This window comes from Xenopus tropicalis, chromosome 10 (genome assembly GCF_000004195.4).
Source record: "Xenopus tropicalis strain Nigerian chromosome 10, UCB_Xtro_10.0, whole genome shotgun sequence".
NCBI lineage: Eukaryota > Metazoa > Chordata > Amphibia > Anura > Pipidae > Xenopus > Xenopus tropicalis.
The window spans coordinates 26929429-26952225 of record NC_030686.2 but is presented as its reverse complement, the minus strand read 5'-3'; the positions used below and the strand labels follow the sequence as shown (position 1 = coordinate 26952225).

Below are 22797 nucleotides of genomic sequence, written 5' to 3'. Positions count from 1 at the left end.
CATTCTCACCCAGTAAATAAATTTATGGCTTTATTTCACACAATGCCACTTTCCAACACTGTAAACAGGCTGCACACATCCCCCTAGTATTCTAGAAAATGGCATATTATTAGCTAAACCAATGGAAAATATAAGAGTTGCACCTTCATAACTGAATAAGTGGATAAACTGAATGTTTATGTAGAGAAATACATAACAGTTCTCTGTATGCTTTGCAATTCATCCCCCTCTTCTACTACCAAACTGTCTGTCCTGTTCCATCATTACTTGATCTTTCTCTGTACAAAGATCCATTATTGAATTCTTTATGACTCCCTTAAAACAAATGTCACTGATGCGGTGTCTCTGCATTTCTACACTGGGTAGAGGGAGTCTCAGGGCAGCATTACTCTCATATGACCGTTACTCCTTCACGTTCACAATATATTGAGTTCTGGAGAAAAATAAATTGTGTGAGATGTACTTTAAAAAACACTTTAGGACCAGTATGATTTGCCTCTGTATCCAAAACTGTGTCCTCGGCCTTCAGCATAGTAGACATCTACAGTGTTAGAACTGTACACTTTGGGGCAGATTTATTAATGTACGATCGGTCCGAATCAGACTTTTTCGTACTAAGCATATTTGCTGCGACAATTTTGTACCTTTGCGTGACTTTTTCATACTTTGCGACAAAATAGTATTGTTGCGCTGAGTACAAAAGTTTCGGATACATTCAAGCTTCAGTATCATGACTTTCCTTGGGCCAGGTTGGAGCTGCAGAGTGCCATTGAGCCCTATGGGAGACTTTCCTTGGGCCAGGTTGGAGCTGCAGAGTGCCATTGAGCCCTATGGGAGACTTTCCTTGGGCCAGGTTGGAGCTGCAGAGTGCCATTGAGCCCTATGGGAGACTTTCCTTGGGCCGGGTTGGAGCTGCAGAGTGCCATTGAGCCCTATGGGAGGCTTTCCTTGGGCCAGCCTGGAGCTGCAGAGTGCCATTGAGCCCTATGGGAGACTTTCCTTGGGCCGGGTTGGAGCTGCAGAGTGCCATTGAGCCCTATGGGAGACTTTCCTTGGGCCGGGTTGGAGCTGCAGAGTGCCATTGAGCCCTATAGGAGACTTTCCTTGGGCCGGGTTGGAGCTGCAGAGTGCCATTGAGCCCTATGGGAGACTTTCCTTGGGCCGGGTTGGAGCTGCAGAGTGCCATTGAGCCCTATGGGAGACTTTCCTTGGGCCAGGTTGGAGCTGCAGAGTGCCATTGAGCCCTATGGGAGACTTTCCTTGGGCCAGGTTGGAGCTGCAGAGTGCCATTGAGTCCTGTTGGAGGCTTCCAAAATCATGCACTGAAGGTTCAAAGTCAGAAACGTTTTCCCACCGTTAACGATCATTCGATACGATCATTCAATACAATATTATTGTGACTATTCCGATTTATTTTTTCGCAAGCATTTTCGTGATATTTGCGATCATCAGACATTATCGTATTCAATCCGAATTTTACCCATTTCAGGATTCGAACTCGTACTTTGATGAATGTGCCCCTTTGAGTTTTTAATTAAACACAGGCAAATCTTTTTTATAGATTCATACTGAAATAATCTTTCCTAATGTTGCAGTGAAATTGGACATAAAGTACCATGGTTTCATAAGAGAATCCTTCTAAAGATGCTGTGTCCCTGCTAAGAGAGGCAATATATTGCCATATACAATATATAAACTTATAACAATAAGTGTAGACTTTTCCAAGGACTTTCTTTAATGTTAGACTGCATTGTGGATTGTTGATAAACAACTGAATAATACTGCTTTATCTAGCCTTATACAATTAGCTGAGTCTGTCTGTATGCCCACAGACTCTTCAAATACTGTTTAATTCATCTATATTTTGGAAGAGTACCTGAGCTATTGCTAAGGACATGTATTTTTCCCACTAAATATTATCTTGAAAAATAATTGTCCACTTTTACATTGAGATCCAAGCATCTCTTTTATTCTCACTGAGCTGGGCAGCAGTTGCTCCATGCGTAGCCTTCACCTGATTTGCTTTGAATGATCAAAATCTAATCCCATCCATTGTAATTACCGTATATACCGTATATACTCGAGTATAAGCCGAGTTTTTCAACCCCCAAAATGTGCTGAAAAAAGCTACCTCGGCTTATACTCGAGTAACCCCCTTTGCTCTGTGCCCCCCTCACCAACAGGACAAGTCCACATGTAAGCCCGCTAAGCCCACATGTAAACAAACAAAACGTGCTGCTACCGGTAAATACGGCACTTCAGTATTAAGTCCCGCTCCCGCCTCCTTCCGCTCTGTGCCCCCTTCCGCTATGTGCCCCTGGCCGCTCTGTGCCCCTGGCCGCTCTGTGCCCCTGGCCGCTCTGTGCTCCCTGCCGCTCTGTGCTCCCTGCCGCTCTGTGCTCCCTGCCGCTCTGTGCTCCCTGCCGCTCTGTGCTCCCTGCCGCTCTGTGCCCCCCTCTCTGCTCCCTGCTGCTCTGTGCCCCCCCGATCCTACCCCACTCTGTGCCGGATGTCTTGCTGTGCTCTTCGTGCGCTCTTCTTCTCTTCAGTGCGCTGCTGTGTCACCTGAGGAGGAAGTGACATCACGAGCCCCTTCATGGCCTCTTCGGTACTTCTCATTCTTACTTTGCTGTTTAGTTACCATAAATATTATATAATGGTTCCAATTACTGGTATATTAATGCATAAAGATCTAATGAATACCTAAATATAATCTAATTATAGTTAAGAATTATTGATTGAAGTTAAATGTGTGTTTAACACATCATGTGTGTTTAACTTTAATCAATCAATAATTACCTATAATTAGTACCTAATTACAGTATTTCCAATTATTTCTGCTCTGTGCCCCCTGATCTGTGCTCCGCTCTGTGCCCCCCGCTCTGTGCCCCCCGCTCTGTGCCCCCCGCCGCTCTATTATTAGCAATGCTGATCAGGTATATCCATATCATGTGATCAGTATTGCTAATACAGGTGAATAGTGTAATTTAAAGTTACCCATCCTCGGCTTATACTCGAGTCAATACGTTTTTCCAGTTTTCTTAGGTAAAATTAGGTACCTCGGCTTATACTCGGATCGGCTTATACTCGAGTATATACGGTACTCGAGTATAAGCCGATCCGAATATAAGCCGAGGTACCTAATTTTACCTAAGAAAACTGGAAAAACTTATTGACTCAAGTATAAGCCTAGGGCGGGAAATGCAGCAGCTACTGCTAAGTTTTAATAATCAAAATAAATACCAATAAAATGACATTAATTGAGCCATCAGTTGGGTATATGTTCTTCAATATTTATTTCAAAGAAAAACAGTAAACTAGCTCTGTAAGCAGAGAAGAGGGTCAACAAAAACAATATGAGTACTACCCCATGCTCATTGCACATCGGCAAACTGGCAGCAGACCTGGTCCCGGAGGAGATGTAAGGGGAAATAAGTATTGCTAGTGGGAACCTAGGCCAGGGCACTGGAGGGTCTGGTTGCAGGTGGCCTAATTTGCACACAAAGGACAGAGGGTGCTAGTCTAGAGGGACCCATGGCACCCGACTCGAGTATAAGCCGAGGACTTTTTCAGCACATTTTGGGTGCTGAAAAACTAGGCTTATACTCGAGTATATACAGTATTCAATGTGGGGAAAATCTGGTGCACAGATAGCACTCGCCTTTTGTGGTATGTTAATCATCTGGCATGGAAGTAGAACGGTCAGATTATTGCATTTGCCATCCATATTCTGTGGTAAGTGGACAGATCCTAAAGAGTTTGGCCAATTTGTCAACTTGAGAGGTGGAAATTCTTCTGCATTTCACACTAATCTGCTTCTATATCTACAATGTATCCAGAACCATATTGTTTTTGTGGTGTTAATCAGTGTGCTTTTTAAAAGGAAAAAACGACACAATACTTTGGATTATTTTCTTTAGTCGGGACCCCAGGGCTGAGTCCTGCCTGATCCCCCTATATGAACTGGTTCGCCAGTGCAGTTATATACAATTTCCAGGTGACAAAACACATTCTTGTGGCTCGTTCCTTGGACAGAAAGTTTGAGGCATTTATGAATTGTCATCAGTTTTCATTGAGACTCCTTTCCTTTATGGTCTTAGATAATAGAAGCCAAAATACTGTTAGCTTAGTCAGGAAACACATAATACAGTTTATTAAATAACAAAGTTAACAGAGTTGAGGGAAAGAAAAGTTAAGAGGAAAGATGCAGACTGGTATTAAAATCCAGAACGTGGGTGTTCTGTACAAAAGGTAAGATTTTGGGCAAACAGTGCAGTGGCCATCAGTTCAGGACTCATATAATTTGTTTATACTACTGCTTAATAGTTACAGGGGTGCTGTAAATTCTGTGAACTGTATTAGTAGAAATGCATATGACAGCAGGCTCAGTGATAGTTACAAATAAATAGCTATGATTTGAAGTCTTCCTGTGAGCTGTATTTTTTTAAAGGTCTGTTTATATCAAGTTTATTAAAGATAATTCCTGTAATTGTGTTTTGCTTATGTAGGAAAGCACATCTGCTGGAACATGCCTATGTGTTGAGCAAAATCCAAATATTTATTGATTCTAGGTAAATATGACTCAGTTGGTCAGGCCTTGCCGTGAGATGTACAATATGTATTGTACTTTAATTTGTAGCAAACTAAATCCATGGGAAACATGCTCACTGCATATCCCTTAAAGGAGAACTAAAGCCTAACTAAAGAAGTAGGGCAGAAATGCTGTACATTATGTTTTGGGTTTCTGTACCAGCCCAAGGCAACCACAGCCCTTTAGCAGGGAAGATCTGTGCCCCCAAATATGCCCCAGTAGCCCCCCATCTTCTTTTCTGCTGATTCCCTACACATGGTCTGTGTGGCTGTCTCTGAGCTTAGGGCCCCACACAAAATATACTGCATAAATAGAATATAAATGTAACAGTAAAAAGCTGATTCATTCAGTATGAGTAATTCATTCAGGTTCACATTACATGGCAGCTCTAAAACCAGGGCAATTGCATCGGAATTAAATAATTAACCCTGTAGCATCAGCTTATATGACAGACAACACTCATTTTCTGCTTGATAATTGGCAACAACCCCTAAGCTCAGCTTCTCAACTGCTGCTCAGACCACACTGAACATGTGAACTTTTGTCCCGGACAGTTCTGGGGAGGGAACAGAATCCAAGATGAGGAGCTCCTGTGACAACTGTAATGGCCTATATCATTTCTACTATAGAGATGCTGAAACTTTAAGCCAGTGCAGTCAGTTTTTTAGATAAAATATGGTATTTCTAGCCATATTCATTTTTATGTTCTCCTTTAAAGGAAAACTAAACCCCAAACAATGTAGGTTTCTATAAAAATATATTGCATAAACAAGCTCATATGGAAAACCCTGCTTCATCTAAATAAACCATTTTCATATAAATATACTTTTTAGTAGTATGTGCTATTGGGTAATTAAGGGCCACCTCCTTGGATCATAGGATTCACAGTGCACACAAACAAGCCAAGGCACACATACATGTTAGGCCCCATCAGCCAATGAATGGACAGAGTTCTGCCTTTTACTCCCACACTACTTCCTGTTACAGGTAGAGCTGCATTATTTCCTGTCATGTGATCTCTGAGGGAGCACACGGCCCATCACTAAATAGTCAGGGGAAAGGATGTAAAAGGGCAACATATATACAGTGGTGTGAAAAACTATTTGCCCCCTTCCTGATTTCTTATTCTTTTGCATGTTTGTCACACTTAAATGTTTCTGCTCATCAAAAACCGTTAACTATTAGTCAAAGATAACATAATTGAACACAGAATGCAGTTTTTAAATGAAGGTTTACGTTATTAAGGGAGAAAAAAAACTCCAAATCTACATGGCCCTGTGTGAAAAAGTGATTGCCCCCCTTGTTAAAAAATAACTTAACTGTGGTTTATCAATTTCAATTTTCAATTTCAATATCAATTTCTGTAGTCACCCCCAGGCCTGATTACTGCCACACCTGTTTCAATCAAGAAATCACTTAAATAGGAGCTACCTGACACAGAGAAGTAGACCAAAAGCACCTCAAAAGCTAGACATCATGCCAAGATCCAAAGAAATTCAGGAACAAATGAGAACAAAAGTAATTGAGATCTATCAGTCTGGTAAAGGTTATAAAGCCATTTCTAAAGCTTTGGGACTCCAGCGAACCACAGTGAGAGCCATTATCCACAAATGGCAAAAACATGGAACAGTGGTGAACCTTCCCAGGAGTGGCCGGACGACCAAAATTACCCCAAGAGCGCAGAGATAACTCATCCGAGAGGCCACAAAAGACCCCAGGACAACATCTAAAGAACTGCAGGCCTCACTTGCCTCAATTAAGGTCAGTGTTCACGACTCCACCATAAGAAAGAGACTGGGCAAAAACGGCATGGCAGATTTCCAAGGCGCAAACCACTTTTAAGCAAAAAGAACATTATGGCTCGTCTCAATTTTGCTAAAAAACATCTCAATGATTGCCAAGACTTTTGGGAAAATACCTTGTGGACCGACGAGACAAAAGTTGAACTTTTTGGATGGTGCGTGTCCCGTTACATCTGGCATAAAAGTAACACAGCATTTCAGAAAAAGAACATCATACCAACAGTAAAATATGGTGGTGGTAGTGTGATGGTCTGGGGTTGTTTTGCTGCTTCAGGACCTGGAAGGCTTGCTGTGATAGATGGAACCATGAATTCTACTGTCTACCAAAAAATCCTGAAGGAGAATGTCCGGCCATCTGTTCGTCAACTCAAGCTGAAGCGATCTTGGGTGCTGCAGCAGGACAATGACCCAAAACACACCAGCAAATCCACCTCTGAATGGCTGAAGAAAAACAAAATGAAGACTTTGGAGTGGCCTAGTCAAAGTCCTGACCTGAATCCTATTGAGATGTTTTGGCATGACCTTAAAAAGGCGGTTCATGCTAGAAAACCCTCAAATAAAGCTGAATTACAACAATTCTGCAAAGATGAGTGGGCCAAAATTCCTCCAGAGCGCTGTAAAAGACTCGTTGCAAGTTATCGCAAACGCTTGATTGCAGTTATTGCTGCTAAGGGTGGCCCAACCAGTTATTAGGTTCAGGGGGCAATTACTTTTTCACACAGGGCCATGTAGGTTTGGATTTTTTTTCTCCCTAAATAATAAAAACCCTCATTTAAAAACTGCATTTTGTGTTTACTTGTGTTATCTTTGACTAATAGTTAAATGTGTTTGATGATCAGAAACATTTTGTGTGACAAACATGCAAAAGAATAAGAAATCAGGAATAGTTTTTCACACCACTGTATATTCCAGTTTGGGGGAGATTCTTTAATAGGTCACTTAACATAATATAAACTGTTGGTTAAATATTCATTCTGGGGGTATAGTTTTCCTTTAAAGGGGTTGTTCACCTTCATTAACTTTTAGTATGGCATAGACATTGATATTCTCAGACAATTGCAATTGATTTTATTTTTTGCTGTTATTCAGTTATTTAGCTTTCTCTTCAACTCTCCAGTTTGGAATTTCAGCAGCTATCTGGGTGCTAGGGTCTTGTCTACCTTAGCAACCAGACAGTGGTTTAAGTGGAAGACAGTAATATGAATAGGATATGAATATAAAGATAAGGAATAAACAGTAACAATAATAATAATAAAATTGTAAGCACAAGAGCAATAATTTTTTTACTGCTGGGGTCAGCGACCCCCATTTCAAAGCTGGTAGGATGTACAAAAGGAAAGCAAATAATTGAAAAAAATAAATATATAAATAAATAATGAAGACCTATTGCAATGTTGCTAGGAATAGTACATTCTATAACATACTAAAAGTTAAACTTTAAAGCCTTGCACATTCAGCACCGGGAACCTCCTGTCAATGATTGGTTGTAAAACACTAAAGTTGGAATTCAAAGTCTAGTTCTACTCTAAATGGCCAAATTTAGCTTTCTGTAGAATTATATTCCCCTGTATATTTCACTGGACTGTTTAATGTTGTGCGGGTATGCTTCTACACTTTCTTTTTAGATTATTTAACTCCCATGCAAACAATGTCCAGATTTTACATCTATTTACTGAACACAGTAGGTCTTGGTGGCAGAGATATTTTATACTCCAACACAGAGACTGTACACTGTATTCTTTATTGGTTTTGTTATCTTGTGCTTGCAGGATGCCCCCAGTCTTTGTTATATTGCTGTATCTTTACACCTCTGCAATTTGATTGTTGCTCACAGCACTGAGATAGGAATAAGAGCCAGATATCTTTAGCCCCATGAGAAGCTTGAGTCATACAGCCTTCTTTTTCGTTAAAACACCTAATTGTATTCTTTTTCTGTCCGCTCGTGCTATGTAAAAGGAGCAGGTGGTGCAGTAATATTTAATACATCTTCCATAGATATGAGAAAGTATAGAAACCGCTCCAGATTTACCAAATGATGCAACAATGCAGCTATGTGGTCCCAAAATGGGTGCTCACTTGGGAAAAGGAACATTCCAGCCTTCAGCCTAACCATGTCAATTAAAATACAAGTCCTGTATTTTCTTCCATTAAGCATAAAGCTCCTGTTTGTATCACCATTGCCTGACACGTGTTTGAGGTGACCCCGCCCCTTTAGGCTAGTGTTGCTTCAATCATGTTTAGGTTTAAATACATTCAAAATACCAAAAAAAAACTTCACAATAATCCCAATACATATGTAGCATCACTAATGTTTTTAATTGTGTCACAATAAAGTAGTTACATTATAGGGCACAGTTACTAAAACTCATTTTTTTCTGGCCTTGAATGTCGTATAAACTCGACATGGTATAAATTTGAATTAAACTCTATCATTGCTGTATTTATAAAATGTCACAATACTGCTTAAATCGTTCTTACGCATATTTCCAGTTTATATTAGAAAATCCCAAACTTTTCGAGTTAAAAGTATTGCTAAAACTCGAAAATTCAAGTTTAAATGGACATTTGTTTCCATGAATTCTCTTTAGTTTTCCCAAACAGGAATTGCTCCAGCGGCCATTTTAGGAGCATTTTTTTTTTTCTTTTTGTAGAAGATAAGATGCTGTAGATTGGAAGCTTTGAGGTCATTTTTAGAAAGACATATATCCCTATTTTGAATTTGTCAGAATCAGTTCTTTCTAAAAATGTATTGTTTGGTAGGGTAAATGTACTGTTAGTGGAATATTCAGCCCTGAAATCTGAAGTATGCAGTAGCATTTTAGAAATTTGCTAGTATACTGCTGGGAGTTTTTGAAGTGAGAAATCTTATACATATTTGGTATTGATGTGTTCAGGGAGACATGGGCCTTTCCAAATCAGATATATTTTTGTGTATAAAATAAATTGTTTCTGAGATATTTTTTTATATTATGGAAAATATTTTTTTTTCCATTTTGTAGATATTAAGAAGCCTAATCTTTTTACAGAAGTGGAATTACACCAAAATTCGAGCATATTGTAACAACTTAGAATGTTCTGATAAAAACAATGTATTGTTTTCCTGGGTAAACTAAAATTCCTCCTCAGGAAAGGCCCCTAAAGTATGAGAACACAAAGTGTTCAAAAACTGTCTGGCAAGAAAAGTACTACAAGTAACCAAATCGGCTGGCAGTGAAAGAGTGCTAAGAAGCCATCTAACCCCCTTTTTGAAGTCTCTCTAATTTGCCTCAGAAGGGGGAAAAGTCATCCAAACTCTTCTTGAAGCTATCTAATGGCTTTGTCAGTACGACTGATTCAGGGAGAGAATTCCACAGCTAATAGGAATTAATGTCCTTGTGTCTGCGGGAAGGATCTACTGGTAAATAAAGAGAGCGTTAGAGATATCATTATCATTAAAACCTTGTTTGCCCTTGCAGCTGCTGCCTGGCATTGCTTGCTACAGCCAAGTTTATTATCTACAAGGACTCCAAGGTCCTTCTCCATTATGGATTTGCCTAGTGCAGTCCCATTAACAGTATAAATTGCTGGCATATTTAACATCCCAAGTGCATGACTTTGCATTTATCAATATTAAATCAGCCACCCAAATTGCTAGTTCATCAAGATCCTGCTGCAAAGATGCCACATCCTGGATGGAATCAGGCTGCTTAGTTTTGTGTCATCTGCAAACAGTGATACATTTTTTACAGTACCCTCTCCTAAGTCATTAATAAACAAGTTAAATAAAAATGAACCTAATACAGAACCCTGTGGGCCCCACTATAAAACCCTCTGTACACAATCCTGTAGCCAGTTTGCTATCTATGTATAAGCAACTTTCTTAAGCCCTCAGACCTTAGTTTAGAAAACATTGTCGTTTGTGGGGCACAATATGAAATGCTTTGGTAATCAAATCACATCAACTGAAACCACACTGTCCAGCTTCTTAATAACCCTAATCATAAAAAGAATTCAGATTTGTCTGGCAGAGCCTATGCTTCATAAAGCCATACTGATTACTGCTCATAATGCCATTCTCCAGAACATAATTGTGAATGGGATCCCTTAACAAGCCTTCAAATAACTTGCCCACCATGGATGTCAAACTTACTGGCCTGTAATTGCCAGGTTGAGATCATAATCCCTTTTTAACTACTGGAATGACATCAGCTTTCCTCCAATTTATAGGTACCATACCTGATGAAAGGGAGAAAATCAGAAATAGAAGCCTGGCTAAAACTGAACGTATCTCTTAGTACCTGGGGGTCTATTCTATCTGGCATTGCTGCCTTGTTCATATTCATTTTGAGTAAACCTTTATGTACCATATTTTTCATCAATGACTGATTAGATTGAGCCATCAGTGCACCTATAAGGTGGTTGTTGAAACTTTGATTACTCTATTGAGTACTCTGAAGAAAAGAACTGGTTAAGCACACTTGCCATTTCTGTATCCTTAATAAGCACATTATTTAATGGAGCTACACTCTCAAACTGCATCTTTTCACAAAATATACTTAAAAAACTTAGTCTCTGCCACAGTCTATTCTTTATTACCCAGAGTACACAGAGGAAATCCATGAAAGAAGGGGGAGCACATAAAACTCCTTTCAGTTTATCACTACAAGGAATTAAACCTTGGATTTTAGTTCAGCAAGCACCATGCTTTGTAATAGATAATATTCGACCAGTCAAGACCAGAGTACACATTTCTAGTAACATTTCTGCAAAAGTCATAAAAACATTTAAATATTTATTTGTATTCCAGATATAGTTAGCATTTTTATAATCTATACTTAATACAATGGATCAAAATCTCAAATTATAATCAAAGCTAAGAATGTAACGGACATAAAGCTGTTCTTGTGGGGATTGAAAATGAAGCAATAACGTTTTTCATTTATATTTACATAAAATATCACTTATATTAAACTAAATTTGAAATTTAATTTTTTGATAGAAAAATGTGACATGGAATAACATACAAGGAAGGCTTTCTTATACAGTAAAGCTAATTGGTCAAAGATCTGAATACTTTAAATAGTATAAGTAACATATATGTGTATTGTTAATATTCTGTTTACTTACAATTTCTATGTATTGAAGCCACCTCCCTTGACTTTTCGCACAGCATATACCTATAAGGGTGCTTTGTCTATTTTCACCTCATTTACCCAAATTTGCAGCCAAGGTGTATTAAGGTGTAATTATTACAGACTGGCTTATTCTATTTGTAAGAGCAATGTAAAGAAAAAGTAAGAAGCCTATAAACTTAGCTTTACATACAATATACTGATATGCCTGCTCATATCTAATGTGATTTTTAACTGAAAATACTCCTTATAATATGTAGTATTTTCACTGGTTGTGTGCCAAAACTACCAATGATTTCAGCCCATTCTTTGTCCCTTTCTTTATGTGACCAGATTCATACAGCGAAGGGTCTGCTGTTCACAAGTATAACAGGCTTACTAGCAACACAATTTGTTTTCCCATTAGACAGGTGGATTTGACAAGGAAATTACCCATAGCCACCTTTAACCTCTTCATGCTGAAGAATAGCTCAGAGACGGTTTTCCCTCTGGACTGGAGAAAGTGTGCACACATCAGCTGTTCAGCTAGGGCATGAAGCAAAGCAGTCAGGCTTGTAATGTCCTTACATCGTCCTCACAATCTTGCCGTTAATTAAATATGTTTAAACCTGAGCTCCTTTGTAGCAAATAAATATCGTGATCACATTGATTAGATGAAATGACCCATACACATTCTAATACTCAAGAGGCAGGCTCAGTGCTGAAGTTTAGTTAAGTCAGGAGTCTGGTACAATAAAAGCGCAATTTTCATAAAGCCTCAGATGCTGCCTGCTGATCTCCACAATACAATCTGAAGGCTGTTTGTGAGAAGGATTGCAGTTATCAGAATTCTAATGGGGCTAAATGGTCAATTTATGTATAAGCCATGTCTGGTTAGTCAGTATGTCAGTATATGGCTGGAAGAATGGCATAACAGGGAAGTATAACCTGCCTGAGGAAGATGTAATATTCATTTTATCGTATCAGGCCAGTTGGAAAAGGGCATTATCAGTGAGTTGCTGTAAGACATTGAGTTAAAGGAGCCATTCTTATATTGAAAACCAGGTTTATATTTGGGCATTTATTTTGCCTTATTTGAAATTTACAACATGTGCCATTTCAGATTATGTATGAGAGGGATGTTAAGCTCAGTTTGTTGGTTAGCTATCAAAATTAAAAAAAAAAAGCTAAAAAATAGAAAACCAGGGTAAAATATGTAACCATTCACAACATTCTGAAAAAATATCAGTGATAGTAAACATATAAGAGACAGCTAAGAATTGTGGGAAAAATTAAATAAAAGATTCTTTTTTTTTGTGGGGGGGGGTGGCTTGGTTAACCATGGTTCATTGAGATTTTGTTTTGAATGTCCCTAGTAATTCATTGTGCATTTTTTTAGCAGTTTGATTTAGTAATTAATATCATACTGTTCTCTTTCCTAGAATTCCTGGGCGATTAAATGATAGGAGGACACCACTGGGAGAGCTGAACTGGATCTTTACAGCAATCACAGATACTATAGCATGGAACGTTCTGCCTAGAGGTACAGTCATATCATACTGCTACACTATAGCTTAAATATATGTTACTATTATAGTGGGAGTAAAGAGATTTTATAACAAAATAGAGTTTTCCTGATATTGGTTACTAATTTGAACTATTTCCCACTCAGTGGATAATTAAGACCGTATATAAATAATGGGTGGATGATTGTGCATACATGCATATACTCATGGTAGGGAGAAGTTAGTTCTTTAAGTGTCAGTGGCGCAGACTGACTTATTCTAAAGTAAAGTATTATTTAGTGCTTCCATATTGCCTGAGTCCCTGACCCAGTAAAGCTTACAATTTAAGTTCTTCAGCAAATTCACACACACTAGGGTTAATGAGGAGCCTTTATGTGTGAGTTTCCAGAGAAAATCCATTCAAACAGTGGGAGAACATACAAACTCCTTCAAGTGGCAGGAATTAAAGCTAGGATTTCAGCAAGGTAGCAATGCTAACAGCAGTGCCAATTTGCTTTGTAAGAGAAATATACTGTTCAACCACTTAAAACCAGAGCACACATATCTAGTACTTTAGGTTCTGCAAAATATATATTTGTGTTCTAGATATAGTTTGTATTTTATTAATATATATATTTCAGCATTTATCATCTTTATAATTTCAGACCTATTTCAGAAGCTCTTTAGACAGGACCTATTAGTTGCCAGTCTCTTCCGGAACTTTCTTCTGGCCGAGAGGATCATGAGATCATACAATTGCAGCCCAGTGAGCAGCCCTCGTTTGCCACCCACCTACATGCATGCTATGTGGTAAGATGCTCTGTATACTTTTTCTGGAACAGCGTGTATTTATTGTCTTTATTTCATGCCATATGGTGCCTGACAGTAAAGCTATTTTTCATCTGGGTAAAAAATGCCTGGAACTGTCCCATAGCCTTTAGGAATACTGCCATGGGAAAACATGTTTGTTTCAAAACGCATCAGTTAATAAAGCTTCTCCGGCAGAATCCTGCATTGTAATCTGATTTTTAAAAGGGCAAACTGATGGGTTTTTTTTATATTTAGTTTTAAAATTTTACATGTAGATAGCCATGCCATATTCTTCATTTCCCAGGGTGGCACAGCCATGTGACTTGTGCTCTAATAAACTTCAACCACACTTTACTGCTGCACTGCAAGTTGGAGTGATATATCCCCCCTCCCTTTCCTTCCCCCAGTAGCCAATAAGCCTGAACAGATAGCAGCTCCCTGACACCTCTGCTAAAGCATTTAGCAACCTGAACTGATAGTGCCTCCATAGGCTAAAAGCACTGATAGTACTGTACTGAGAGGGTAAACAGGCAAAACTGCTTATACTGCTCCACAATTATTTCAGGTGGTTTCAGGCATTTCTCTGCCAGCTTAAAAACAATGTAGAAAAACTGCCCCATGTGCCATTAGCCTCAGCTTGTACAGTAATGGATATATACAAACAGTCGCACTCAAATGATATATTGACTTCTATGAAGAATAACTCCAGAACCTAAATACATTACAAAGTGAGGGGGAGAAGTAGTGTCTTTCAGAATACATTAAATACAGTGAGAGACAGAGGGCCGTGGTACTCAAATATATACATCAACATTATCCCCAGCGTGACCAGTCCTACACTTACTTTTATCAGATTTATCTTAATGAATGGGACTGGTTGCCACTATAGCAGTGTTGCTAATATGCACCAATACATATAATACAGCCCCACGGTAATATAGTACGCTTTTTTTTTTTTAGTCTTTTTGCTGTAGATTACAATTTCAAGCTGCTGTGGCTGCATTGATTTTCATGATTTTTTTTTTCTTAGAAGTCTTAAAAGGGGATTTTCCTTTAATCTTTGGAAGTGAAATCCAAGCCGCTGCCACTCTCTGGCTTCCGGAGATCAGCAATGTGACCTTGAGTGTTTGAACAGTTTCAGTGACCTAAATATCTGGAAGCTGTGCATAACACTGCGTAGTCTCATTGGTGGTGACCTTAGAGGTGTGAATAAATAATCTGATGTTCAGAATTCCTGGAACTGCAGAGTAAATCTTCGCTTAATGTGATGGTTCCGCACTGGCACTACGCACTTGTGCTTTCTTGTGAATACACTGCAGTACTTAGCTGCCATTTTTAAGTCTTTCATCCTTTTGCTCTTTTATTGGGAGGTGATTACAACTGTGTGGAGCACCCCACATTGCTGATTCCCTGTAAATGTGTCCTGTACATATGTGGCAGTTTAGCATTCCCAAAGAGCAAGTACGCAAATAATTGTAATTTTGTTCTATGGTCATTGGTCAGAGAGCCAATATAGCCAATTACAACATAATCTTAAAAAAATTGTCCTGTATATTAGATTTATTGGCTTTTAATGTTCCTGTGGGTATTGACTTGGTTACAAGGAGCAGATTGTCACAATTAAAATTAATTAGTATGGGATCTGTTAATTAGTAATTAATTAGTATGGGATCTGTTAATTAGTAATTAGTATGGGATCTGTTATCCAGAATGCTTGGGACCTGGGGTCTTCCTGATAAGGGATATTTCCATAGTTTGGATCTCCATGCTTTAAGTTTACTAAAAAATCATTTAAACATTAAATAAACCCAATTGGATTGTTTTGCCTCCAATAAGGGGTAATTATATCTTAGTTGGGATCAATAACAAGGTACTGTTTTATTATTACAGAGAAAAGGGAATCATTTAACCATTAAATAAACCCAATAGGGCTGTTCTGCCCACAATAAGGGGTAATTATATCTTAGTTGGGATCAATAACAAGGTACTGTTTTATTATTACAGAGAAAAGGGAATCATTTAACCATTAAATAAACCCAATAGGGCTGTTCTGCCCCCAATAAGGGGTAATTATATCTTAGTTGGGATCAAGTACAGGTACTGTTTTATTATTACAGAGAAAAGGGAATCATTTAACCATTAAATAAACCCAATAGGGCTGTTCTGCCCCAATAAGGGGTAATTATATCATAGTTGGTATCAAGTACAGGTACTGTTTTATTATTACAGAGAAAAGGGAATCATTTAAGCATTAAATAAACCCAATAGGGCTGTTCTGCCCCCAATAAGGGGTAATTACATCTTAGTTGGGATCAAGTACAAGGTACTGTTTTATTACTACAGAGAAAAGGGAATCATTTAACCATTAAATAAACCCAATAGGGCTGTTCTGCCCCCAATAAGGGGTAATTACATCTTAGTTGGGATCAAGTACAAGGTACTGTTTTATTATTACAGAGAAAAGGGAATCATTTCTAAAAATTAGAATCATTTGTTTAAAATGGAGTCTATGGGAGATGGCCTTTCAGTAATTTGGAACTTTCTGGATAACGGGTTTTTCAGATAACTGATCCTATACCTGTAACACCTTTAATTTACTCTGAATAATATATGTCATTTTAGATGTTTGATATTTTTTGTGGTTATATTTTATTTTCAGCGTAATTTAATGATGATACACAATAAAGTTATTTATTTAGAATTTGTTTTTATTCTTTTCATCTTTTATTTTACCTTCTATAGGCAGGCATGGGATCTTGCTGTCGATATATGTCTTTCTCAGCTACCCACCATTATTGAGGAGGGAACTGCTTTCCGGGTCAGTGAACGTTAGGAGGGAAGGGGGGTTATTTTATCATGTTGTGTGGTACAGTGTGCTGATCTTGCTTGGCACTAGATACCTGTCTTGGTGTTTATTCCCTGTCTTTTCTCTCCCACAGCACAGCCCTTTCTTTGCTGAGCAGCTGACTGCATTTCAGGTGTGGCTGACTATGGGTGTTGAGAACAGAAACCCCCCAGAACAGTTGCCCATTGTGCTGCAGGTATCAGGGTGGGAAGGGACAATGTATGCTCCTGTGTGTGCTTTTTAGTGCTGTTGTGCGTTGGTTGGTGTATATTTTACCATTTACAATATGTCTATCGGTTGATGTTCAGCTTCAGATAGATCATTTACATGCAAATTTCCGCACTCATCATACTTACTTTCACTTTCAATGAGGTACTGACAGTTTCAGGAACAGAAGGGTCATTTTGTCCAATATTTTTTTTATGGTCCCTAACCATGAAGTAATTTGAATAGATTTACTACACCATTGTATTATCTTTTGCCTAGGACAGCAAATACGTGCTCACCCTAGTCATTTTACATTGATTGTCCTTGTGGATGAGCTTTCACAAATAACATTTACCTCAAATCTCACCTTCAACTTGGCTTTAGGCCGGGCCCCTTTTACACTGCTTTCGGCTCCTTAACTGGGGATAAACCACGCTATTGGGAATATAACCAGAATAATGAGGTGACCAACACATTATTTCAGTGGGAGGTGTGGTATGTGCAGCATGACCCTCGTTCAATACCACCTATATGCCACAACCATGCTCCTTTCACAGCCCAGCATGGAGGGTTAATGTGTATTGGATGTTGCTTTGCTTGTATGAACTAATGCTAAATTCTAGTTTTTATTATGCGCCTTTTTTTTTTTTATTAAAGGGATCAAATACCCTCCCATATATCATTTTAAATTGCTTAGTATGCTCTTTATTTTTAATTTACTCAGAACACTTTCAGCAGTTTTATGGAAAGGTGTATTCCCCCTTTAAACCTAACATTCCGTTTGTGCTCTGTTGTGGTGTTGCTCGTTAGTTTGTGTAACTATGTAACCAGCCTTAGTTGCTACAGACTTACTTTCATGTTGAACAGTGCATTGTCCAGGGGCATCATGCTCTCCATGCCAGCTTTATATGTGTCAATATGTCCGGTTAAACTGGAGTTACCATTATGTATATTTCTTATAACAAGGCCCACCATCCTTCTAAACATTAATTCTCAATGTCATCCTCAAAGAAGTTTAAGTTTAAAAAATGGCAAAGCACACTAAATTTTTTACAAGCACTAAGATAAATAACAAAAATACCTTTTTTTGGCAAACCCTAGCCACAGGTCTAAATCACCAGCCAGCTTCAGGTCTTCTTTATGGTGGTGGCTAACTGGTAGGATCTTAATTGTCTTATGAAACTCATTGCTCTTGCTTTCTGATCCCATTCTAGGTTTTGCTGAGCCAGGTTCATAGACTCCGTGCCTTGGACCTCTTGGGAAGATTCTTGGATCTGGGTCCCTGGGCTGTCAGTCTGGTACATATTCTCTGTGCAGTCGGTTATGATTACTATGGAAGGTTGTGGGTTAACTAATAATTCAATTTCTTTTATTTGTGCTTATACGTGGTTAAAAAGTATGTGTGATCTTCAATATTTTGATCTACTAAGAGTGATAATTACATTTTAGATGTCTCATTTTCACAGTCATTCAATAGCAGGGGTGGATTTAGCCTTTAAACTCACTGGGATTCCCTTCATGTCTCGTTAAATTCAGTGTGCATCCGGCATGCATGTGCTCGCTTTGACCTCACTGAGTGAATAAATCTGGCATCTCTTCTGTTCTTCAAGGATTAGTAGAGCTAAGTAGTAGGACTTAGCAGGGTGCTCTCTGCTGAGCTCTTTTGATGACTGAAACAAAGCAGCACTTCTACTGGGCCATTGTTGTAGAGCCTCTTGGCCTTTTAGCACCTTATGTGAGCAGTTAAAAGGATTTGATTCTGTCAGGCCACTAATGTGAGAAACCATAATTGTTCTTGCTGGCAGATAATAGAGCTTTACACGTTTTGGTTACATAACTATACTTAGTGCACTTTTCTTACCACCTTCAACATCTTGTTATGACTGTGCAGCAGCAATCATAGTTGGGGAGCCCATGTGTATGCAGACCTCCATTAGGCCGAATAGCTTCAAGTCACCTAAGCTAATTACAATTAGTTTCCCCTGTTTTCAGGTACAGTGCAGTTAATGCTTTCCTAATGGCTGGCACAATGGTTACTAGTACATGTGGTAAATATGCCAATCCGGCCTTGTATTTTGAGATGTGAAACATATAAACTTTATTTGCAAAAAGTTACAGGTAGAGGAACAGGTGAGAGATGCACAATTGCTACATGATAATCACCGCCCCTTACAGTTCAATACATTAGCTTAAAAACCCAATTAACAGATTTGTATATTTTGTGTTACATGTGTCTTTAATATCATTGATATCCCTTTTTCGTACAGGCCCTTTCTGTTGGTATTTTCCCTTATGTGCTAAAGCTGCTCCAAAGCTCAGCTCGGGAACTCCGGCCACTGCTTGTCTTTATTTGGGCCAAGATCCTTGCTGTTGATAGTGTAAGTAGTAGATACCAAATAGCCATTCATGTGGTAAGGGAATGTCAGTAGTATATGTATAACAGTATATGTGTGTTGGATTTTGAAACAGTACAAACTAACTAGAATTTAAAACCAAGAAGCTTTATTTTGTAATAAAACTGTTTAGCAATGTGAACAGCTTTTCTAACTTGGTTCCCTTTTGTGTTCTTTCCTAGTCGTGCCAAGCAGACTTAGTAAAAGATAATGGCCATAAATATTTTCTTTCTGTTCTGGCGGATCCATATATGCCGGTAAGATCAATGCGCATTTCCAGTACACATACTGATTTTAGATAGTATAGGCACAGTAAAGTTTGGAATGTTTTTGCTCTTTAGTAAGCTAATCTGTGCTAAGGGCTGTATCTAAAATGCCCTAAACATTTGGAAGGTTTCCCATCCACTTTATTTAAGAAACATTTTGTACATACATCAGTCTTTTTTTTTTTATGCTTTTGTTTCTGAAAGCATTTCATACTATGCATAATATTTTAATATGCGTTATGACCCCATATGTATTTAAAGTTCTGCCTTTTTGAATAGAGACTATTGATACATCTTATTTAAAAACAATAATCTGCTCTATGTAAATAGTAAGAATCATGCTCAAGAACCAAAGGCTTATTTACTAATGGGCATACGGTGCCAAATTAGTAAATGCCCACAATTCTCAAGGCAGGCATTAAATACATTACTCCCATGCTCCCCTGACCATTGAACTCTTGCACCATCACAACTGGTGTAAAGTGCACAGCACACTTAACACTTGTGTTTATCCCTTGCAAAGTATATGGTGCTCTAAAGGGCATTATTTTGACAGCACTTGCACCGACCAGTTCATAAATGAGCCCTTGTATTGAATTGTAAACGGACTAAGTATTCAATCATGCATTTTTGTCTTTACCAGGCTGAGCACCGTACAATGACCTCCTTCATTTTAGCAGTAATTGTTAACAATTATAACACTGGCCAGGTGAGTATATATTACATAAAGTTAGTCACTGGTAACAGTGTTGAATTGAGGCTCAGTTGTAATTAATTAAAGGTAATTAAATGAATAAATGTAGGTACTTATGTGTTTGGTGCACCTTTTGTGTAGGTGAAGACAAAAAGGAACACCAAGAGCCCCAATAGTGTAAATTGTTTTTACAAGGAGTAATGGTAGAGTAAACAAATTAATACTCACAAGCCAGGGTTACCAATAGGCAACCACTGTATAGGCAGGTGGGGAGATTATCCTGACCCCACTCAGGAATAAGAAGTCGCTCTCTGTAGAAGGAAGAAAAATGGGGATGACACCCCTCCACTCGGGGTGGACTCGGTATAATGATAAAACAAAACAGAGGCGCCTAAAGGATAAAATTAGCTAAAAACACTTAAAAACCCAATGGGTAATTCAGAGGAGGTAGTAATGAACTTACCTCCTCCAAGCAGACACCAACAAAAGTGGTAATTTTCAATAATAATTTATTCACAACAATATTGCACTGTTGGTTTTTGCTCCTATTCTACATTGCCTGATGAAGCAGGAAATGCCTGCGAAACGCGTTGCCAACAGCCACAGGCACCGTGAATAGATGATAATAATATCTTGCATCCCCTGTAATACAGGTATGGATACCTTATACGGAAATCTAGAAATCTCCGAATTACAGGAAGGTCATCATCCATTTTAAGCAAATAATTTTACATTTTCAAGAATTAGTTCCCTTTTTTGTAATAATGAGACAATACCTTCTACTGAAACTTGCATCAATCCATATTAGCGACAAATTCATCCTGTTGTTTAATTAATGCTAAAATGTTTTCTTAGTAAACTTAAGGCATGGTAATCCAAATTACAGAAAGATCCCTTATCCTGAAACCCCCAGTTCCCAAGCATGTCTGATAATACCTGTATGGTTTGTGCTGGTTTAAGGCAATGCTGTGCAGTTCCTTGTAGTAAAACATTGGGCAGTGACAGCTGTTTTTATAGATGGAATTAACTACTTATGTAAGAGTTCCGTTTGTATGCATGTGCTTGAGTTTTTATGCTGTGGATATACTGCATTTATATAATCTTACTTGGAGGACAGAACAGATTGTGTTTAGCTCTTGCTAAGGAATATACAGATTTTTTGATGCATGAGGTCAAGACCAGAGTATGGAATGCAGTTTTAGCTCCAGTTCGTTGGTATGTCCCAGTTCCGCAACACTAAGCAGTGAAACTCAAGGTGCTGCCTGCTTACATAGTGTTCAGCTGGAAACTGAAATCAGAACTTTAAGCAGATGTACTGCCAAATATACTAGGGAAATTCTCAAACCTGATTTTATTATTTAGAACAAGGCTGTACTAGAACCCAGAGGTCTGTGGACCTGATGTGGCCTTCCTCTTTATGATATTATTTAACTTTTAAATGTATGGAATGCAAAAGGATTGACCAGCTACATATAAAAAGTTGCACAGCACTGCTTTAGAAGATTTAATTATATAGCTGTAAAAATTACTAATTTTCACCTAAAATAGGATGTCTGTGGGATGACCATATTACACATCGGCCTGTGTATGGGCACTACCGATGGGCCTGCCCGACCGATATCTGGCCTGAAATCCACCAGATATCGATTGGGCTGGTTAAAAAATCTAGTTTTTGCCCTTGGAGACATCACCAAGCGAGCGGATCTGAAGGTGTATGGGCACTTTTAGAGTCCCAGGGTTTTAGTGACCCTGTCCATGCATCTTCTTTATAGTAACTGAAAATGAATCTATATTGCTCAGAGGAGCACAATGAGCTTAACATCAATTAAGTTTACATCAATTAATTTTTTGGGTTCAGATCCCCTTTTAATGTAATGGTACACAGAGCAATAGGTATCAACTAATACCACTTTCTAGCATATCTATAGTTTATACTGTAGTGCTTCCTAATTATGTTTACTTGATCCGGAACTTTCTGGATAATTGGTTTCCGGATAAGGGATCCCATACCTGTACTCAAAAAAAATCTCCAGTACCAAATATTGCTTTTCAGTTGTACTTCTCCTTATCTATATGTACTATAGGAAGCCTGCCTCCAAGGAAACCTGATCGCTATCTGCTTGGAGCAGCTAAATGATCCACACCCTCTCCTACGCCAATGGGTTGCTATCTGCCTGGGACGCATCTGGCAGAATTTTGATGCTGCACGTTGGTGTGGGGTACGTGATAGCGCCCATGAGAAGCTGTACAGCCTCTTGTCTGACCCCATGCCAGAGGTAAGTACAGCCAGCCTTACAATCAGAGAAATATAACTGAGGGATAAAATATCAATATGATTAATATACTGTGTTACCCCAAAGGTCCGTAGTTCTGCAGTTTTTGCCCTTGGCACCTTTGTTGGGAATTCAGCTGAGAGAACAGATCACTCTACAACAATAGATCACAATGTTGCAATGATGTTAGCACAGCTTATCAATGATGGGAGTCCTATGGTGCGCAAGGTGGGTAGCACTATTACCGAGAGTCTTGGTGCGGTGTGTGTGTAGTCTTCACTATAATGTGATGGTTTGACTCCTGAATTCTGTGACAGTTTG

General features: G+C 38.6%; 1 protein-coding gene across 5 annotated transcripts in view; it reads left to right on the top strand.

Moving 5' to 3' along the window:
- rptor (regulatory associated protein of MTOR, complex 1) overlaps positions 1-22797 on the top strand; it is a 165918-nt gene that overhangs the window by 118265 nt on the left and 24856 nt on the right. For all 5 annotated transcript variants that reach the window (XM_012971556.3, XM_012971554.3, XM_012971555.3 and 2 more), the window contains 10 exon segments: positions 12926-13026; positions 13654-13798; positions 16541-16616; positions 16738-16839; positions 18065-18148; positions 19118-19228; positions 19426-19500; positions 20153-20218; positions 22288-22479; positions 22564-22704. In XM_012971556.3, coding sequence (XP_012827010.1) covers positions 12926-13026; positions 13654-13798; positions 16541-16616; positions 16738-16839; positions 18065-18148; positions 19118-19228; positions 19426-19500; positions 20153-20218; positions 22288-22479; positions 22564-22704 — 1093 coding nt within the window.